This window comes from Phoca vitulina, unplaced genomic scaffold (genome assembly GCF_004348235.1).
Source record: "Phoca vitulina isolate PV1807 unplaced genomic scaffold, GSC_HSeal_1.0 scaffold19, whole genome shotgun sequence".
NCBI lineage: Eukaryota > Metazoa > Chordata > Mammalia > Carnivora > Phocidae > Phoca > Phoca vitulina.
Genome location: NW_022589722.1, coordinates 19,635,622 through 19,654,467, shown reverse-complemented (window position 1 = coordinate 19,654,467; position 18,846 = coordinate 19,635,622). Strand labels below are relative to the sequence as shown.

The 18,846-nt window shown below is 36.4% G+C and overlaps 1 protein-coding gene across 3 annotated transcripts in view; it reads left to right on the top strand.

Annotated features, from left to right (window-relative positions):
* The window catches only part of CRY1 (cryptochrome circadian regulator 1), a 111,820-nt gene that overhangs the window by 71,220 nt on the left and 21,754 nt on the right, over nucleotides 1-18,846 (top strand). For all 3 annotated transcript variants that reach the window (XM_032416180.1, XM_032416179.1, XM_032416178.1), the window contains exons 3-11: nucleotides 2,608-2,750; nucleotides 8,147-8,331; nucleotides 8,706-8,794; nucleotides 9,376-9,516; nucleotides 9,600-9,911; nucleotides 11,112-11,263; nucleotides 11,499-11,701; nucleotides 11,806-11,901; nucleotides 18,731-18,802. In XM_032416180.1, the coding sequence (XP_032272071.1) occupies nucleotides 2,608-2,750; nucleotides 8,147-8,331; nucleotides 8,706-8,794; nucleotides 9,376-9,516; nucleotides 9,600-9,911; nucleotides 11,112-11,263; nucleotides 11,499-11,701; nucleotides 11,806-11,901; nucleotides 18,731-18,802 (1,393 nt within the window). The remainder of the gene's footprint in view (nucleotides 1-2,607; nucleotides 2,751-8,146; nucleotides 8,332-8,705; nucleotides 8,795-9,375; nucleotides 9,517-9,599; nucleotides 9,912-11,111; nucleotides 11,264-11,498; nucleotides 11,702-11,805; nucleotides 11,902-18,730; nucleotides 18,803-18,846) is intronic.

Below are 18,846 nucleotides of genomic sequence, written 5' to 3'. Positions count from 1 at the left end.
GTAATGTGGTCTATATTTTGATCTTTAGGTGTCTGACTTACGTTCTCTTCCTTTTCAAAAGTGTTAACAGACTTATCTTAAACTCTATCATCTATCTAAAAACTAAAAAATTATTTATCAAAAAAAATCATAGAATTGCAAACTACTATTTAGGAAAAAAAGTTGTAACATATATGGCAAAGAAAGGTTGCTATCATTAAAATATAAGGAGTTCTTACAAGTCCATAAGAGAAAAATTCACTGCAATAGAAAACCAAGCAAACATAACCTGCAACTCACAAAAAAAGAAATATACAAATGGCTAGTAATAATAGCTGTCATTCATTTAACTGTATACTATGTCCTTAACAATTTACATGCATTATCTCATTTAATCTTTCAGCAACCCTGTAACATAATGATTTTTTTTTTCATTTTACTGTAGCAAACACATAGTGTTTATTATGTGCTAGGTACTCTCTAAGCACATTACTCACATTCTACCCATTTTATAGATGAAGAAGCAGGCATGAAGAGCTTAGCCATTTGTGCAAATAGTTGAGCCAGTCTTTGAACTCAGGAGGTCTGACTTTAGATCCTATGTTTTTTAACTACTACTCTATACTGCTTCACTATAAAACAAATATAATGCTTTCCTACTCTTATTTTATTTCTGAATTTCAAAAACAGTATGTGATTGAACTAACAAATAGGAGCAATGCAACAGTGTGTAAAATAAAAAATAATTACCGTATTTGCACTCCTAAATTTAAAGGTAACAGCTATTGACAGCTTGGTATGCATTCTTCAAGATGTTCAAGAAAGGAAAATTTTTAAAATGAGGTACTGTTTTTCTGTGTATACCATTTGTATGTTAGTGGTTTTTAAAAACCTTTAACATACTACTGGCAAGTGTATGGGGAGCAAGCACTTTGGTATACTACTGATGAGAGTGTGAATTGGTACAATATATCTGGTGGAAAATTTGGCACTGTCTGTCAAAATTTTAAATATGCTTATCCATTGTTTTTCAAGGAGCTATTTCTAGGAAAAATAGAACAAATGCCCAAAAATGTTTAAGATGCATGCATAAAGATAAGGATATATCCTGCGAGGCTTATAGTAGTATTTTTTTTTAACCCACCATTGGGAACAGCCCTTGTCTAAACTGTACAGGTTTGGAGAATTAGTGTGTTACTATATAGTGAGTTAAATAATAGTAGACTTACAGTTGATTTTTTTTTTCTTGTAAGATATATCAGAATAGATTTTAGAATTAAAGTTACTACCCCCTTAGGAAATCACAATTCCCTGAAGTCACAGTCTCCACATTGAAAATCACTATAAGGAGGGGCGCCTGGGTGGCTCAGTCGGTTAAGCTTCTGCCTTCAGCTCAGGTCATGATCCCAGGGTCCTGGGATCGAGCCCCGCATTGGGCTCCCTGCTCCGCGGGAAGCCTGCTTCTTCCTCTCCCACTCCCCCTGCTTGTGTTCCTTCTCTTGCTGTCTCTCTCTCTCTCTCTCTGTCAAATAAATAAATAAAATCTTTAAAAAAAAAAAAAAGAAAATCACTATAAGGAGATGTGTACAGAAGTTATCAATATAGCACCTGATACTCAATAAATATCTGACATTATTACTATCTCTGTATCTCCACAGTTAACATTTTTTGGTAATCAGAAATAAAAAATTATAAAACAGAGTACCTCCGCAAAGCAACATATACCATATTAACTATCAAAGATTTGTGAAAGGGCGCCTGGGTGGCTCAGTTGGTTAAGCATCTGCCTTCGGCTCAGGTCATGATCCCAGGGTCCTGGGATCGAGCCACGCATTGCATTGGGTTCCCTGCTCAGTGGGGAGTTTGCTTCTCCCTCTGCTCCTCCCCCCACTCATGCTCTCTCTCTCTCTCTCAAATAAATAAATAAAATCTTAAAAAAAAAAGTTTTGTGAAAGACCAATTCTTAGAATCAGCAGACATAAATTCAGCAGACATAAATACCCTCCAGGTATTCTTGTTCTTTGTGAACTTGGGCAAGTCCCTAATATTTTTTAAAAGATTTTATTTATTTATTTGACAGAGAGAGAGTCAGCAGCAGAGGGAGAGGGAGAAGCAGACTCCCCCCTGAGCAGGGAGCCTGATGCAGAACTCGATCCCAGAACCCTGCGATCATGACTCGAGCCGAAGGCAGACGCTTAACCGACTGAGCCACCCAGGCGCCCAAGTCCCTAAATTTTTAAAATAACCTTATCTGCCAAATGGAGATATCAACCAAAGTGCCAAACTGGGGGTTATTTTGAGGAGCGAATGAGATAATACAAGTGTAAATTATTTGAAAAGTAAAGTGCTATACAAACGAATTTAGTGTAGGAAGCTGGTTTTAAGCGTATTACTAGATTGTCTACTGCCTAGTATAATGCCTGAAATCTAGTGAGTGTACATTTCTTAGTTACATAATTCTGAATTTATAAATTGTGTGGTTTCTTCCTGCATTTTCAAAGTTTGATTTATGTATAATCGTTTCATGTGTAGAGTTTGAGCTTTTCACTTTTTCCCAGAATGTATTGTTATAATGGAAAAATAATTATTTAAATTTGTGTACATTTTTGTTCCTTTTTCTTACTTTAGGAATGGAACATTACTAAACTTTCAATTGAGTATGATTCTGAGCCTTTTGGAAAGGAACGAGATGCAGCTATTAAGAAACTGGCGACTGAAGCTGGAGTAGAAGTAATTGTACGAATTTCACATACATTATATGACCTGGACAAGTAAGTTTTTTTTCTTTTATTTTTTATGGTAAAATACACATAATATTTGTTATCTCAACCGTTTTTAAGTATACAGTTCAGTGGTATTAAGTACATGGACAAGGGGCGCCTGGATGGCTCTGTTGGTTAATTGTCTGACTCTTGATCTCAGCTCAGGTCTTGATCTCAGGGTCATGAGCCTAAACCCCACATTAGGCTCTACGCTGGGCGTTAAAAAAAAAAAAAAAAAAGTACATGGACAAGTAAGTTTTAACCTGTGGGAGTTTTTTAAAATGGAAGTAACAACATATACATAATAGAATTATGGGAGAATTAAATGAATATGTCAAACCCTTAGCATTTTATTTAACTGCTCTGATTTTTTAACTTACTCAGTGACAGATGCCAAAATTACAGATGTAGTGAGTGCATAAGATAAAAATACTTAGAATTTCAGTTTCAAACTGTTAAGAGTATCACAAAATTTACCTTGACTATTCTAACTCAGCCTGTGGTCTTACCTTTCTGGGCTCTTAGCAATATTAATTTCATATTTATATGACACAAAACCATGAAATGCTGTGATATATTTAGTATGATTGTATGAAGTTTTTTTATTTCATGTGTGTTTATCTTGTCGATCTGGATTTTAAGTCCAGTTGCCAACTGTATGTAATACTACTTTCTATAGCTGTAGTCCTCTGAACAGTGGCATAATATCTTATTTCTCAAAGTGTATTTCTTGAAATACCATTTCTTGGTGATGCTTTGTCTAAAAAAGATTCTGTGGTCAAGTTTAAATTTAGGAATTATTATATGCTTTGAGTTTTGAAGGTTCACAGATACATTAACTTAGTAACTTTTGGCATACTGTTGTCTTCACAAGTGCTGAACTTAAAATCTCGTAATTTATGCACCTTTTAAATGATCTTGCTTTTAGTTATGTACTCATTTTATCTAGTTAATAAAGCTAATTCTATAAATTACATGACAAACTAGTTAATTTTATTCTACGTTTCCAAATGTATGGAAAAACTGTGGTTTGATTTCAGGCAGGGGTCTTATTTGCTATTAAGTCAGAAGTCCTATATCTCTTAAAAATAAACTTGCTTTCTAGTTTACCAGTTTTCTTAACTTTAGGAAGCTGATAGCAAAAAGGAAGTATATTTGGGGTGGGGGTGGGGGGTAGGACTTTCCCTTTTTCCCTTCTAACTTCCTGGCTGGTCTAATAATTAAATTGACTTAAGACAGATTAACAGGAGAAAAATAAATTTAATTCATATGTCCAGGATATAAGACTGAAAGAAGTGAGCAAAGCAGGCAGCTTTTACACCTTTTAGAAAAAAAAAAAAAAGTAAGTTAGTGAAGAAATGCCAAGATAAGTAAGTTTGGGTTTAGGGTAGCAAATGTATGAAGTTTATACAGCCTTCTCAGGCCTGAATTAACCTGTCTCTGATGATAAGGATACCTTTTACTCTCCAGGTTCTGGGAAAGTACCCTTCACATAGAGGATTTATTTCTTGCTTTCAGGGAGACAGAGCAGGGTCAGAGTGTCCTTCTTATACTGTTTCTTAAGTAATTTTAATTCAAAGTAATCAATATGCCAAAGTGACATATTTTGGGGTGACCTGTCCCAAACCCCATCAGAGGCAAAATAGGATAAGAGCAGTTGCATGCATCTAAGTGGGAGATTTAGTGTTATGCATATAATTGGATTGGTTAGTGGATTGAATGTGAATATTTACCATATATAATTCATCATATAAAAATATACAGAAAACATTTTTCTCAGGTCTTTATTTTGCTTAAGTTCTATAATTAGCAGTGTCTTCACTAGTATCACTGCAGTATCGCTACAGTCCACAAGTTTCATTATGACCCTTTGTATAAACTCAAAGTATTACACTGAAACAAAATTACTAAAAGCAGAGAGGATAGTTTTTGTGGTGTTTACTTTCTATACATACAATTTATATATAACTGTATGTGGAATAATGAAAAATATACTGTTTTTTTAATTTTATTTTTTTCATCATGGTAAAAGTGTACTCTTTAATCCCCATCACCTATTTACCCCATATCCCGCTTCACCTCCCCTCTGGTAATCATCAGTTTGTTGTCTGTAGTTAAGAGTCTGTTTCTTGATTTGTTTCTTCCCCCCTCCCCCCCCACCTGTTTATTTTGTTTCTTATGTTCCACATATGATGAAATCATTTGGTATTTGTCTTTCTCTGACTGATATATTCCACTTAGCATCATACTCTCTATCTCTGTCCATGTTGTTGCAAATGGCAAGATTTCATTCTTTTTTATGGCTGAATAATATTCCCTTTTATATATATAATGTGTATATATACACATACATACATACATATCACATCGTTATCCATTCATCTATCGATGGACACTTGGACTGCTTCCATAGTTTGGCTGTTGTAAATAATGCTGCTATAAATGTAGGGGTGCATGTATCCCTTTGAATTAGTGTTTTTGTATTTTGGGGGTAAATACCCAATAGTAAAATTACTGGATCTTAGGGTAATTCTATTTCTAACTTTTTGGGGAACCTCCATACCGTTTTACACAGTGACTGCACCAGTTTGCATTCCCACCAAGAGTGCAAGAAGATTCCCTTTTCTCCACATCCTCACCAACACTTGTTGTTTCTTGTGTTTTTAATTTTATCCATTCTGACAGGTGTGGGGTGATACATCATTGTAGTTTTGATTTACATTTCCCTGATGATTAGTGATACTGAGCATCTCTTCATGTGTCTGTTGGCCATCTGGGTGTCTTCTTTGGAAAAATGTTCATGTGTTATGCCCATTTTTAATTGGATTATTTGTTTTTTGGGTGTTGAGTTTTATAAGTTTTTTTTTTTTTTAAGATTTTATTTATTTATTTGACAGAGACACAGCGAGAGAAGGAACACAAGCAGGGGGCGTGGGAAAGGGAGAAGCAGGCTTCCCGAGGAGCAGGGAGCCCGATGCAGGGCTTGATCCCAGGACCCTGGGATCATGACCTGAGCCGAAGGCAGATGCTTAATGACTGAGCCACCCAGGCGCCCGAGTTTTATAAGTTCTTTATAGATTTTGGATACCAACCCTTTATCAGATATGTCATTTGCAAATATATTCTCCCATTCAGTAGGTTGACTTTTAGTTTTGTTGATTGTTTCCTTTGCAGAAGCATTTTATTTTGATGTAATCCCAGTAGCTTATTTTTGCTTTTATTTCCCTTGCCTGAAGAGACATATCTAGAAAAATGTTGCTACAGCCGATGTCAGAGTAATTACTGCCTGAGCTCTCTTCAAGGATTGTTACGGTTTCAGGTCTCACATTTAGGTCTTTAATCGGTTTTGAGTTTATTTTTGTGTATGGTGCAAGAAAATGGTCCAGTTACATTCTTTTGCATGTAGCTGTCCAGTTTTCTTAACACCATTTATTATTATTATTTTTTAGTTGACCATATATGGTCAATTTGTGGGTTTATTTCTGGGCTCTCTATTCTATTCCATTGATCTATGTGTCTGTTTTTATGCCAATACCACACTGTTTTCATCACTACAGCTTTATAGTATAGTTTGAAATCAGGAAGTGTGATGCCTCTGGCATTGTTCTTTCTCAAGATTGCTCTGGTTATTCAAGCCTTTTGTGGTTCCAAATAATTCTATATTTGTTCTAGTTCGCGTTTGTTTTTGGTGCCGTGCTTCTTGGCGGCAGTCAGCTCCTGCTCGATCTTAGTCTCCAGGAATTCCTCCTTCTTACTTAGCATCTCCTCCGTGTCCCACAGCCGCTGGACGGCATCCTGAGGGGTCGGGCCGCCCTTGCCGGCCTTGCCCCGTCCTGCCCCGAACAGTTTCCAGAACACCGACATGGTGGCTGCTCGCCCCGCCGGCCTGCGCCGCCCACTCCGGCTCAGCTCAGCTCGGCTCCCCCAGCGCCCGCCGCCGGCCCCACCACTCCCTGCTGCCAGGCCTCTCCGCCGCCTCCGCCCCACACCCTTAACACCATTTATTGAAGAGACTTTTTCCTATTGTATATTCATTCTTCCTTTGTTGATGATTGACTGACCATATATAATTGTGGGTTTATTTCTGGGTTTTCTCTTCTATTCCACTGATCTTTGTGTCTCTTTTTATTGCCAGTACCATACTGTTTTAATTACTACTACGTTGTAATATAACTTGAAATTTGGAATTGTGATACCTCCAGTTTTGTTTTTCTTTTTTAAGATTGCTTTGGCTATTTGAGGTCTTTTGTGGTTCCATACAAACTTTAGAATTGTTTGTTCTCGCTCTGTGAAAAATGCTACTGATATTTTGATAGGGGTTGCATGAAATGTGTATATTGCTTTGAGTAGTGTAGACATTTTAACAATATCTTTTGTGTTAATTTTTTTGTTTGTTTATGTAATCTCTACACCCAACGTGGAACTCCCCCCAGCATCAAGAATTGCACGCTGTTTTGACTGAGCCAGCCAGGCGTCCCATCAGTATTTGTTCTTTCAGCCCATGAGCATGGAGTGTCTTTCCATTTCTTTGTGTCATCTTGAATTTCTTTTGTCAGGTTTTATAGTTTTTGGAGTACAAGTCTTTCTCCTCTTTGATTAAGTTTATTCCTAGATATTTTTTTTTTTTTTGGTGCAATTGTAAATGAGATTGTTTTCTTAATTTCACTTCCAAATTCATTCTATGAGGCCAGTATCAGCCTGATACCAAACCAGATAAAGACACCATAAAAAAAGAGAACTATAGGTCAATATCTCTCATGAATATAGATGCAAAAATCTTCACAAAATACTAGCAAACTGATTCGAACAGTACATTAAAAAGGAGGAGGGAAATTTAAAGTATATCCATAAGATACATATGCTGACATATTTAACAAAGGCATGATGAGCACAACAGAAAGTAGCAAGTGATTATCACTATAGTATATAGAATCCTAATTAATAAGACTTGCTTTATTGCTCCTCAATATAATATTGGTCTGGTTTGGTTTTTACTGATGATTAAGAGATTCTTTGAATTGTGTTGTAATATGTTTTTACCTTTCATATATATTATTTTTATGTTATTACTTTTAGGCTGATTTAACCACTTGTTTTTTTCACTCATAGATACTAAATTATACCCTTTGTCTTAAAGGTTTTGTTATTTGTGTGCTGTATATTTTTGACACATAGCAGATGTCTAGAAAATGAAGAGAATAATTTTTAGATTCATTAGCTATTTTAATAAGTTTCTTGGTCATAAGAGAAGCTTATATCCTCCTGGAAGTCTTAAGTAATTAATTTTTGTTTTCTGATTTTAAGCATTTTCAGAAGTTATCAATCAAAATATATTGTCATTTCTTAATACTAACTGCATTTTACTAACTTTTTTTTTGCACTTTACTAACTTTGCACTACAATAGGATCATAGAACTCAATGGTGGACAACCACCTCTTACTTATAAGAGATTCCAGACTCTCATCAGCAAAATGGAACCACTAGAGATACCAGTAGAGACAATTACTTCCGAAGTGATAGAAAAGTGCACAACTCCTCTTTCTGATGACCATGATGAGAAATATGGAGTCCCTTCATTAGAAGAATTAGGTAGGTGTAAATGAAGCTTAAGAGTTAATAAATCACTCAGAAAATCTCACTTCTAATTTGACATGTAAAATTAAGAGGGAAAGAAAGGAGAAAAAATCTAAAAGAAACTCTTTAAGAAGTGATAAATCTGTACATATGTGTGCTATAAATGTGATCTGTTAATCACCTTAAGATGTTTGTCCTAAAGAATAGAGACCATATTATATCCTTATATGTGAAGACCTATCCAGGGCCCTCAGTTAATTTTTATGCTAGTGTCATAATTTTTCTGTGAAGTATTTTTTCCCAATTATTGTGGTTCAATAAAAATTATTTTAGTTACAGAAGAATCTCTTTCTCTTTTTTCTGTTTTTTTCTTTTCTTTTTTTTTTTAGGTTTTGATACAGATGGTTTGCCCTCTGCAGTATGGCCAGGCGGAGAAACTGAAGCACTTACACGTTTGGAAAGGCATTTGGAAAGAAAAGTATGATAATACAGGTCATGCTTGTATTTCCAAACTGGCATTTAAAAAATAATTTCACTCTTTTTTAAAAACAAAAAATAGTCTGTTGAAAAGAAGAATTGAGAGAAATAGTTAAAATAGCATAGACCTAATTGTTTGAAAATTAACAACCATCTCCTCATTTAAATACTTTTTTCCTCCTCTGCTGACTATTTCTTCTTTAGCTACTACCAATACTGTCTCTTCTCTTCTTTCTGTGTAAGCTGGTATCTGATGACCATAACTTTGAAGCTAAGATAAAGTTCTTCTATTTCACCTTTACCTCAATGTCAAGGAGACAGGTTGAAAGTGCTCTCAGCTTGGTGTTAGGAATTTGAAGATAATTTATTTCACATGAGTATGTGCTACACGAGGATGGCTGAAACAAAAGAATGCTCACTTTTATTCTGTTGTGTTTATTAAAACGTGTTTGTGACTGGGATAATAAAATTTTATTCGCCAAGAACTATGTAACTTTTTTTAAAAAAAAAATGTCAGTTTTAAATACTCTTTTAAAATGGAAAAGACAATTAGCCAGCATAATTCTCTCTGTGTGTTTTCAGGCTTGGGTAGCCAACTTTGAAAGACCTCGAATGAATGCAAATTCCCTGCTTGCTAGCCCTACTGGACTCAGTCCTTATCTCCGATTTGGTTGTTTGTCATGTCGACTATTTTACTTCAAACTAACAGATCTCTACAAAAAGGTATTACCTAAAACTGAAGCTAATTTTTCAAAATAACTTCTTTAAAAAATTGCTGGTAATACTTCTTTGCTTTTTAACCTTAGGTAAAGAAGAACAGTTCCCCTCCCCTTTCCCTTTATGGGCAACTGTTATGGCGTGAATTTTTCTATACAGCAGCAACAAATAATCCACGCTTTGATAAAATGGAAGGAAATCCCATCTGTGTTCAGATTCCTTGGGATAAGAATCCTGAGGCTTTAGCAAAATGGGCAGAAGGCCGGACAGGCTTTCCATGGATTGATGCCATCATGACACAGCTTCGTCAGGAGGGTTGGATTCACCATTTAGCCAGACATGCAGTGGCTTGCTTCCTGACCCGGGGTGACCTGTGGATTAGTTGGGAAGAAGGAATGAAGGTGAGTATTTTTCTAACTAATGTAGCAGAGTCTTATTTTGAGCCTATACCTTATTAAAACAATTCCTAGAAGTTGTCTCTTACTTAGATTCATTTATAGTCTAATTTTTTTCAGCAGGTAAAGAATTTAATTCCCTAATACAGGCACACTCTTGGAGAGCAGAGTGGTGTAATCAGACAGGAAAAATGGTGAAAACTGGTTTGATTATAACCTCAAGTCATTTCAGAGACTGAACCATGAACCAGCCTAGCCATCAAGGGAACTATAAGGTTTAACACTCTGGACTCATTGGATTAACATATTTATAGATGATCATTTCTGTTACAAAAAAGGATTTGCCCAAGAATTCTTAGAAATAGCGAATTTATATTATAAAATTTAAAATATATATCATTTTGCCTCACTACAACATCATAACTTTTTAATGATTATGTAAAGTGAAGCATACAACATTTTGTGACATCATCTTGTGGTTATATATAATAGGACTTGTTTTACCTTCCTGCCTATATCATATATTTCCCCTATCCAAGGACCATTTCTGATCCCCCCCCCTTTTTTTTGCATCTCCTGTATTTCCTTGTACAAAGTTGTACATGAGGTGGATGTATAGTAAACACTTAATGAATTTATAAAAAGGCATTTTAAATCTGTTTCCCTTTTGGTCAAGGAATTCCAAATTTAAACTCTATAATGCTAGTGCTTTTTTTCTTTTTTTTTTTTTTTTTTTTTTTTTTTTCCTTTGGTATTTTTTTTTTTTTTTTTTTTGGATTTTTTCACGAGTGCATTTTTAAAAGTCATTTATATTTGGGTGTTCCCTATATGTAGGCCAGTATACCAGGCTTCTCAGTTTTTGTTAGTGATTTATTTGGTAGCATCTTTCCTTTCTTGAAAGTGTTTACTGCTTTTTTTCTTCCCTTTTTTAATTGAATCAGTGACTTGAGTCATTATTTTACCCTCCCCCCAATAACACAGCAAAGACTAGAAGGGTAAATTCACTTATATTACTGATCTTTTTCTTTCCCTGAAATAACTCATTACAGAACAGAACATTGACAAGGAGGCTAACTTTGGAATGTTTAATTTTACAGTTCTGTGCTAGATTTTCTTTGCCTTGACTTTTGATCTACAGAGACCTGGAAAATGCTTGCTTTGAGAATTATATGTGTACAAACTAATTGGTTACTGTTACTTCTGAAGGTATTTGAAGAATTATTGCTTGATGCAGATTGGAGCATAAATGCTGGAAGTTGGATGTGGCTGTCTTGTAGTTCCTTTTTCCAACAGTTTTTTCACTGCTATTGCCCTGTTGGTTTTGGTAGGAGAACAGATCCCAATGGAGACTATATCAGGTAAATCAAGGGTGGTTATTATTCAGTTTGGAATAACTAATCCAGGAAGAGCTTTTCATGTTTAAGCAACACTTAAGGTTTTCCCCACTCATGATGGGCAGCAGAGATGAGGAGATAGGTAAACAAATCATTAAATGGTATTGACTTGATTTTGGTCATTCATAGCTAATAATTAGTTTGTTATAATTTGCTTGTAGTTCATTTTATTAATAATTTTTCTTCCTTCTCCCAAAAGGCGTTATTTGCCTGTACTAAGAGGTTTCCCTGCAAAATATATCTATGATCCCTGGAATGCACCAGAAGGTATCCAAAAGGTAGCCAAATGTTTGATAGGAGTTAATTATCCTAAACCAATGGTGAATCATGCTGAGGCAAGCCGTTTGAATATTGAGAGGATGAAGCAGATCTATCAGCAGCTTTCACGATATAGAGGACTAGGTATGTCATTAATTACCTTTGGTTTGTTTCTTTGGCAGGTGTTTATGTACCTATCCTTGAATTTGATCTTGATCATAATTTAATAGGAAATTTTTTCCCTTTAGGTCTTCTTGCATCAGTGCCTTCTAATCCTAATGGGAATGGAGGCCTCATGGGCTATTCTCCTGGAGAAAATATTCCAGGTTGTAGCAGCAGTGGAAGTAAGTGAAAAGGAAATTTATGTACTTAGCCACATAAAGAGATTAATAATCAAATATATTTTTTATTAAATCTCACTATAATGTTTTTTCGGCATACATGTACACACACACACACACACACACACACACACACACCCGTCATTCCATTAGTGACATTTTGGAGATGGAAAGCATCATTACATGTAGTAGAATTTAGCTCAAAGTAAAGATCTTGCAAACTGAATGAAGAGGGCAATTTTTTTTAATTAACATATAATGTATTATTTGTTTCAGGGGTACAGGTCTGTGATTCATCAGTCGTACACAATTCACAGCGCTCATCATAGTACATACCCTCCCCGATGTCCATCACCCAGCCATCCCATCCCTCCCAACCCCCTCCACCCCAGCAACCCTCAGTTTGTTTCCTGAGGTTAAGAGTCTCTTATGGTTTGTCTCCCTCTCTGGTTTCATCTTGTTTCATTTTTCCCTTCCTTCCCCTCTGATCCTCTGTCTTGTTTCTCAAATTCCTCTTATCATTGAGATCATATGATACTTGTCTTTCTCTGATTGACTTATTTCGCTTAGCATAATACCCTCTAGTTCCATCCATGTCGTTGCAAATGGCAAGATTTCATTTTTTTTGATGGCTGCATGATATTGAGAAGGGCAATTTTAAGGGTAAAATGAAACTCAAATATCCCATTTTCTGAAGGTTCATTATTTTTTACTTTCTTTAGGTACATATCAGGTGTAAGGTAATTAGTTAAGGTCAGTGGTCCTGTGAATATGGCCAAAAGATTTACCATACACATACATAGGGCCTTTTGTCTTTTTGCACATGAATTTTTCCTTCCAGTCTTGTTTGTAGTGATTTTCCATATGATATATACTTAGTTGCCACATATATTCTTAATGTATGATATTAATAATGTCAAGAAGCCAGTACTGGAAATTTGAATCATTGTATACGTTTGCAAAGGTTCTAACCAAAATAGCATGAGGCTAATTAGTTTGATTAAAAACAAGGCAACATTTGAGGAATGCTTATTTTTCTTCCAAAAAGTCACATGTTTAAAATTGATATTAAGAACAAAACCTTTAAAAAATTGAACCTTTCTGGGGTGCCTGGGTGGCTCAGTCGTTAAGGTCTGCCTTCAGCTCAGGTCATGATCCCAGGGTCCTGGGATCGAGCCCCGCATCGGGCTCCCTGCTCCGCGGGAAGCCTGCTTCTCCCTCTCCCACTCCCCCGCTTGTGTTCCCTCTCTCGCTGTGTCTCTCTCTGTCAAATAAATAAATAAAATCTTAAAAAAAAAAAAAAAAAAATTGAACCTTTCTTATTCAGAAATACTCTGTATCCTTTTGAGAGCTTATATTTTTTTACTCCAACGATTAAGGAGAAAGGAACAAAGCACTCACATTTTGACTATCTACTTTATGCCCAGTACAAGGGGATTTTTGCCACATTCTCACAATAATCTGGGGAGGTAGTGGTGGAAATTGGCCAAGAAAGGTTAGGTGACTTAATCAAGATCCCACAGTTAGTAAGTAGTTGAGCTAAGATTCAGATCCAGGTCTGACTAGTTCAAAAGTTCTTATTGGGCCTCCCCTGCAAATGTAATGCCATATATAGTGTTTATAAGATAAAGCATTTTTTTACTGGAACGTGTCTCACTTAGCGGTCTAGTAGTAGGTCAGTGATGGCAGTATACTTCTGAAATGTTCTTCTCAGAGCTACATTTTGAACTTCATCAGGGTATCAGTTCAATAGTTTTGTCAGATCTCTTGTTCAGTTCACAGCCTGCTTCCTCTGTCCATACATGAATTTGAGGGATAGAAGTTCTGTGAAGCACATAAATAACAGGCAGGTAACAGAAGGGTAGGAAGCAACAGGTTCCAGATACCCAACTAATGGATAGTGATGGTGCATACTGCTTCTTGGTCCACTCAAATCTGTATTCATTATTTGGAGTTATCTGCAAAAACTAACCATGGTAGCAAGTTAAATTGGAATAATTTTGCTTTACAAATACACATGATATTTTATGATATAATAGGATTAATAAATCTTGAAGTGCTCTAATCATGTAAATAGTTGCCTGTAACACACTGTGTAGTTAGGTGCTGTGAGGCTTTCAAGTGTAAATGGGGGGAAGAGAAACACAAATGAAAAAAACTATAAATTGTAAGATGCTGCTTCCACATGCAATAAGAAAAGAAACAGTCATTGAGAGCTGAAAGAACTACAGAAGTTTTCTTGGAAGATGGTGGGATGGGTAGCATTTGGGTAGGCAGATGAAGGAGAAAGCATTGTGGACCTGGAAATGGGAGTGATTATGGAAAGATCCTGAGGATTTGGACTATGCTATTAAGCATTTCTCTTCCCTCTAGTTTCTGTTCCATTTGAAAGGACTTGGATATTTCTGAAGCATATCCCTTTATGCCCTCTACTTACCCTGTTTATAGACTTTTATTTTACAGTGTCTCAGAAGGCATATCAAAGGGCAAGATTCTTTATAACTTGTACACAGATGACTTGAAGTATTTTTGTTCTTATAATAAAATCACAATCTATTTACGATAGTAATATGTTTGTATTTATTTATTTTTTTTCTTTTAAAAATACCCGTTCAGCATTATTAGTCCTTAGGGAAATGCAAATCAAAACCACTAAGAGACTTCCCACTGAGGGTAACCAACTATCACTGAGTACCTAGGATTGAGGGGTTTCCTGAGACATGAGACTTGCAGTGCTAACACTTGAAAAATCCCAAACTGGGGTGAGTTTGTTACCCTGTACCCACTCAAGTACCTAAAAAATGACAGACGATAACAAGTGTTATGGAGGATGTGAAGAGACTGGAACTCTCATATGTTGTTGAGAGGTGGTCTGTAAAATGGTACAGCTACTTTGGGAAACAGGTTGGCAGTTTCTTAAAAGCTAAACATAAATTTAACATATAACCCAGAAATTCCATTCCTAAGTATCTATCCAAAAGAAATGAAAATATATATCTACACAAAGACTTAAGAATCATAAGAATGTTTATGATAGGTTTATTTATAATAGTCAAAATGTGGCACATCCATTCAATGGAATATTAATCCATAAGAAGGAATAAAATGCTGGTACATGCTACAACATGGATAGACCTCAAAAATACTATGTGAGGTTAAAGAATCCAGACATAAAAGACCACATACTGCACAATTCCATTTATATGAACTATCTAGAAAAGGCATTTTTTTAAAGTAAGTTAATGGTTACCTTAGGTTTAGGGGTAGGAATGAGAATGAATGCAATGGGCATGAAAATATTCTAAAACTGGATTGTGCAAATGATTACACAACTCTGTAAATTTACTAAAATTTATTGAACTGTATACTTAAAACAGGTGAATTTTATGTTATGTAAATTATACCTCAAAACTGCTTAAAAAAAAAACATATTCACTATATACAATTTAGGAAATTCAGAAAAATAGGAAAGAAGAAAAATAAAAATCACCCACAATTCCATCCAGTAGAGATAGTTACTATTAAATTTTTGTGTATTTCCTTTGAATATCTTTTCTATGCATTTTCCCCCCACAGTAGCTTAGAGTTAGAATTTTTTTAAAACATTTTATTTATTTGGGACACCTGGGTGGCTCTGTCAGTTAAGCATCTGCCTTTGGCTCAGGTCATGGTTCCAGGGTCCTGGGATCGAACCCCATCGGGCTTCCTGCTCTCCCTCTCCTCCCCGCTCATGCTGTCTTCTCGCTATCTCTGTCACTATCTCTGTCTCTCTCTTTCAAATAAATAAAATCTGTATTTGAGAGAGAGAGAGCATGCACAAGCAGGGGGAGGGAGAAGCAGGCTCCCCACTGAGCAGGGAGCCCTATGTGGGGCTCGATCCCAGGACCCTGGGATCATGACCTGAGCCAAAGGCAGATGCTTGATGACTGAGCCACCCAGGTGCCCCAATTTACTGCATTCTTATGGGGAAGTTACAGGCAGTTGAGATATTCATGAATTTAGGGCCACAGGAAGATTCTAAGTGCCTGCTTATCATTTAACTCTCTAAAGAAATAAACTGCTATCTTAAGGAAATTCTGAATGTATTTATTGAGCTTATTAATTTACCCTCTCATCTTTAAAAGTAATCATTCTCCTGATTTCTAATACTATAATTTTTTGCCCATTTTTGAACTTTATAGAATCCTGTAGTTTGTATTCTCTTTTTTGTATCTGGCTGCTTTCACTCAGTATTTTTTTTATGAGATTATTCTCATTTATCTTAGAACTGGAAGAGGAATAAAATTGATGAAGTTGAGAAAATGAGGTGACTAGTCTGTGATTTAGCCTACCTCTGAATCTTCCAGTAAAATTGACTTTTCCTTCCTCAGTGTCCTCACTGTATGCTGTAACAACTTCCATCCCAGAGCCATTATAATAACATTTATTTGTACTTAGTGATTTTATGTATCTGTCACCTTCTACTTGGACTGTGAGCCCCTTGAATACAAGACTTCATGTCTTAGTAATATCTGTGTCCCTAGTACCTAGTATAATCTCTAGCATAAAGGAGCACTCAACAAATGTATAAGGTATGACTAAATACGATAATCAAAAATGTATTTGTTGAAGTTTCCTTTCTTTCTTTCTTTTTAATGTATTTATTTTAGAGAGAGTGTGTATGTGATCAGGGGGAGGGACAGAGGGAGATGGAAGGAATCCCAAGCAGACTCCCTGCTGAGTGGGGAGCCCGATGTAGGGCTCAATCCCGAGATCATGACCGGAGCAGAAACCAAGAGTCCAATGCTCAACCGACAGAGCCACCCAAGCGCCCCTGTTGAAGTTTTCTTGATAGCAAAATATATGTAAACATAAAACTTAGCATTTAACCATTTTATTTTATTTTATTTTTTAAAGATTTTATTTATTTATTTGAGAGAATGAGAGCGAGCACATGAGAGGGGTTAGGGTCAGAGGGAGAAGCAGACTCCCTGCTGAGCAGGGAGCCCGATGTGGGACTCGATCCAGGGACTCCAAGATCATGACCTGAGCCAAAGGCAGTCGCTTAACCAACTGAGCCACCCAGGCGCCCAGCATTTAACCATTTTAAATGTACAATTCAGTGGAATTAAGTATGTTCACATTGTTGTGTGAAGTTTTAAATAATCTTGTACAATAATGCAAGACAACAATTATCACTATTAGGGGAAGCCCTGCTGATGGTAAAACCAGGAAAAGCACCATTCAGTGGATAATTTGCTATAGTCCAGAATCTGACCTTCAACAAGTCCAACAACTGAGTGTTTTTATTATAATTAGAGGTGACCATCCTGTGACTGGCAGACTAGAAGTTTAAAACTCATGTGATTTAGGGGCGCCTGGGTGGCTCAGTCAGTTAAGCATCCGATTCTTGATTTTGGCTCAGGTCATGATCTCAGGGTCATGAGATTGAGCCCTGCATCAGGTTCCACACTGGTTGTGGAGCCTGCTTAAGATTCTCTCTCTCCCTCTGCACTACCCCCTAAATCAATCCATCCATCCATCCATACATACATAAATACACACACACACACACACACCAACCATATGATTTAAAATACCAGGGGGGCACCTGGGTGGCTCAGTAGGTTAAGCATCTGCCTTTGGCTCAGGTCATGATCCCAGGAGTTTAGGATCCCCACATCGGGCTCCCTGCTCAGCGGGGAGCCTGTTTCTCCCTCTCCCTCTGCCTGTCTGCCTGTCTGCCTACTTGTGATTTCTCTCTCTCTCAAATAAATAAATAAAATCTTAAAAAAAAAAATAAAAAAAAAAATCAGGGTCGCCTGGGTGGCTCAGTCAGTTAAGCGTCTGCCTTCGGCTCAGGTCATGATCCCAGGGTCCTGGAATTGAGTCCCGCATCGGGCTCCTTGCTCAACGGGAGAGCCTGCTTCTACCTCTGCCTGCCACTCTCCCTCCTTGTGCTCTCTCCCTCTCTTTCTCTCCCCCCCTCTCTCTCTGACAAATAAAATCTTTAAAAAATATGTATCAACAGGGAACGCTCGTTTATTATTTATGGTGGAGGTATCCCTTTCCAGTGATGGAAGCCCTCATCCCTGATGAGGGCATTCACTTTCCCAATTTTGAGTACCTGAAAAGCTGAATTCTTTATCCAGAGGAACTTGATGAGCATGAAATTACAATAAAAAATAAGTAGATTGCCTTGTTCAGACCATGAGGTGACTTCTCTGTAGGAGCTAGAATGTTCATATTTGTCCATAATCTGGACACACTGACAAAAATGTTTCTCTAGAACCTACTTTCTGTGCCAACCCATTCTCCTGTAACATTGTTTCTTTTTAGAGGGTTAATGTAATTGCTTAGGCTAGGTAACTGCCACATTGTATTTCCTCCTCTTTGTGTGATTTGAATTGTTTAATTCTCATCTGGCAGACCCTCATTCACTTCTCTCCAAGGACATATGTTTTGGACAGGCACTGAGGGAAAAATGTGGAATAAAGGGACAAGAGGTGAAAGGAGGATATATATCTCACTGTCGCTCTATATTTTGCTTCCATGCTCAAGTGTCTAATTGTTATTCAGTAAAGGAATGTTTTTTAGAAAATGATTATCAGTGATTTTGCCTTTGAACCAAAAGTCAACATTTCTATGACCTTAAGTTTAAATTTTCCTGATTTGGGCATGTGATTTTTGGCTCATATGAAGGATTGAGGTTTAGTCCTAAAAAGCATAAATGCCCTTAATACTGTTACTAAAAATTAGATTTGTAGTCTTAATACATCCGACTTGGGATTTAAGTAATTTTACTAAATTTTAAGTAAATTTAAGTAATTTAAGTATTTTTAAATACTAACAGGTTGCTCTCAAGGGAGTGGTATTTTACATTATGCTCATGGAGACAGTCAGCAAACTCATCTATTAAAGCAAGGTAAGAATGAAGCATTTGAGCATACCGTTCTTTTTACCATTCCT